This window comes from Acanthamoeba castellanii (assembly GCF_000313135.1).
Source record: "Acanthamoeba castellanii str. Neff unplaced genomic scaffold scf7180000084618, whole genome shotgun sequence".
Taxonomy (NCBI): Eukaryota; Discosea; order Longamoebia; family Acanthamoebidae; genus Acanthamoeba; species Acanthamoeba castellanii.
In genome coordinates, this window is record NW_004457632.1 from 137,110 (window position 1) to 139,112 (window position 2,003).

The 2,003-nt window shown below is 54.8% G+C and overlaps 3 protein-coding genes across 3 annotated transcripts in view; 1 reads left to right on the plus strand and 2 right to left on the minus strand.

The window, feature by feature from the left end:
- ACA1_081800 (Acetylcholinesterase) overlaps positions 1–205 on the plus strand; it is a gene marked incomplete at both ends in the record, with an annotated part of 614 nt that extends 409 nt beyond the window's left edge. Inside the window, one exon of the mRNA XM_004367713.1 lies at positions 29–205. Coding sequence (XP_004367770.1) covers positions 29–205 — 177 coding nt within the window. The remainder of the gene's footprint in view (positions 1–28) is intronic.
- A 134-nt stretch (positions 206–339) lies between these two features.
- ACA1_081810 (uncharacterized protein) lies at positions 340–800 on the minus strand (the record flags this gene model as incomplete). Its single annotated transcript, XM_004367714.1, has 2 exons — positions 340–610; positions 712–800. The coding sequence occupies 2 exons, from the start codon at positions 798–800 to the stop codon at positions 340–342; spliced, it is 360 nt and encodes a 119-aa protein (XP_004367771.1).
- Positions 801–1,195: 395 nt separating this feature from the next.
- Positions 1,196–2,003, minus strand: part of ACA1_081820 (cytidyltransferaserelated domain containing protein) — a gene marked incomplete at both ends in the record, with an annotated part of 1,251 nt that continues 443 nt past the window's right edge. The window contains 3 exons of the mRNA XM_004367715.1: positions 1,196–1,437; positions 1,518–1,692; positions 1,755–1,877. Coding sequence (XP_004367772.1) covers positions 1,196–1,437; positions 1,518–1,692; positions 1,755–1,877 — 540 coding nt within the window. The remainder of the gene's footprint in view (positions 1,438–1,517; positions 1,693–1,754; positions 1,878–2,003) is intronic.

Here is a 2,003-nt window from a genome sequence, read left to right on the forward strand (position 1 = left end):
CGCCGCCTGGTCGCGCATCGCCGACAAGGGCAAGCCCGACTCGAGCGAGTGGCCCAAGTACAAGAAGAACAGGCCCGTCGCCTTCCTCTGGGAGCAGACCGACGCCAACCTCAACCCGCCCACGACCACGGTGCCCTTCTTCGAGTCGAACCTCTGCACCAACTGGGAGCCCATCTTCTCGACCAACTCGGTGGTCCAGCCCTAAGCGTGGCCCTCCAGAGTGGAGAGAGTCTGCCCGGCCCAGTCACAGTAAGATATTATAATATTTACCAAACAATATATTCCTCCAAAAAAAAACATATTCCACAAAAATCAAAAAATTTTAATATATATTGTCTTTTACACACATTCATAGCCATGTTTCACTTGGGGGTAGGCCAGCTCGATGCACGCAACCTCGCCTCGCACCAAAGGCAGCTCGAGTGCCTCGGCCAAAGTCGCCCAGCGATGCGTCTTGTGTTCCCTGACGTGTGTTGTTGTTAGTTTGCTTGATGCATTCATCTGCCTGATCTTGGCAGCGCACCTCTCGTCTATTCGAATCGATGGTGGCTGGTGCCGCTCGACGAGGCGCGCCTTGTACATGTGATAAACGAAATCCACTTCAGGGTACCTGGGAAGGTGGTTCCGATGAATAGAGACGAGCGGGTGCGGTGATGAGTGTTGCGGCAAGGAGCGGCGCAGAGCCAAAGGCGATGAAGAACAACAACGTACCGGACATAGACCCGCCCGCAGGGGCGGAGCTGGGGCTCGGCCAGCGCGTTGAGGGCGAGGCCGGTCTCCTCCTCGAGCTCGCGTGCCATGGCCTCCTCAGCCGTTTCCCCCTGTGCCAGCATCAAACCAGTGGTGAATAAGATCTGCACAAAGTGAGTCCCATCCCACTCGTGGCGCACCTGACCAAGATGGAGCTTGCCGCCAGGCACGCCCCACACGTTCGGTTCTGATTTGTGATCTTGCCGCAGCAACAGAAGAATTTGCAGATTTGTCACTGCTTCGTCGTCATCTCCTTGATGATTTTGTGGTGCCGTATGTTCTAGGAAGCAACCACACGCTTCGAAGGCAGGATTGAACAACTCTGGCGGCTCGCCAGAGTAGATAAACGACATCGATCAGCAAAATAAAAATAAAAATAAAAATAAAAACGGGGTAGGACTAGTATTATTATTTAATTTACCGTTTGCCACAACAAGTGGGGTGGTCAAGCTGTGGAGGTGGTGGCCGCCGCAGCTTCTTCCGCCTTCTTGCGCTCCTCCTCGAGCTCCCTCTCGGCCTGGGCCTTCTTCTCCTTTCGGGCGTTGCGCTCTTCGTACATGCGCCTGTTCTCGGCGATGCGCTCAATGATGAGCGTCGTGGTCATCGGCGACTCGCTGTCCAGCTCGTGGTAGATACCCATCTTTTCTGCCACTTCGTACGGGCTCGTTCCATCGGCGCAGGGTTCAACTGCGCGCAAGACACATCAGCCTCTTCTTCTTGATCATCCTCATCATCACCATCAACGCGGACTGGTAGGCAAGATATACCTTGGTCCTTGCCGTGTACGACGACGGAGATGTTGTTGTTCTTGATAAACTCTTCGGTCAGCTTCTCTGGGGCGCCGAGCACCACTTCGTCGACGTACTTGCACGACAGCACACCGAGCACGCGCTCGTAGAGAGTCATGATCGGGAAGTTGCCCTTCTTGTACCTGTTCACCGTCTGTCGCGACAAAGAAACATTAGAAAGGAAGAAAGAAGGGTAGCTAAGGTGGTGGGGGTTACCTCGTCGTCAAGCACGCCGACGAGAAGGAAGGTGCCAAGCTGCTTGGCCCTCTCCAGCACCTTGATGTGGCCAACGTGGAAGAGGTCGAACGCACCGTCCACGTATACCACCTTGTCGGTGGGCTGTCGCACGCCGAACAGAGATGAGTGTTAGCTTTCTTCTTCTTCTTCTTCTTCACTCACGCAGGCGTTCTAAAGTGGTGGCACGGCACACGCAACGCACCAGAGCGGTCTTGCCGTCGGAAAAGA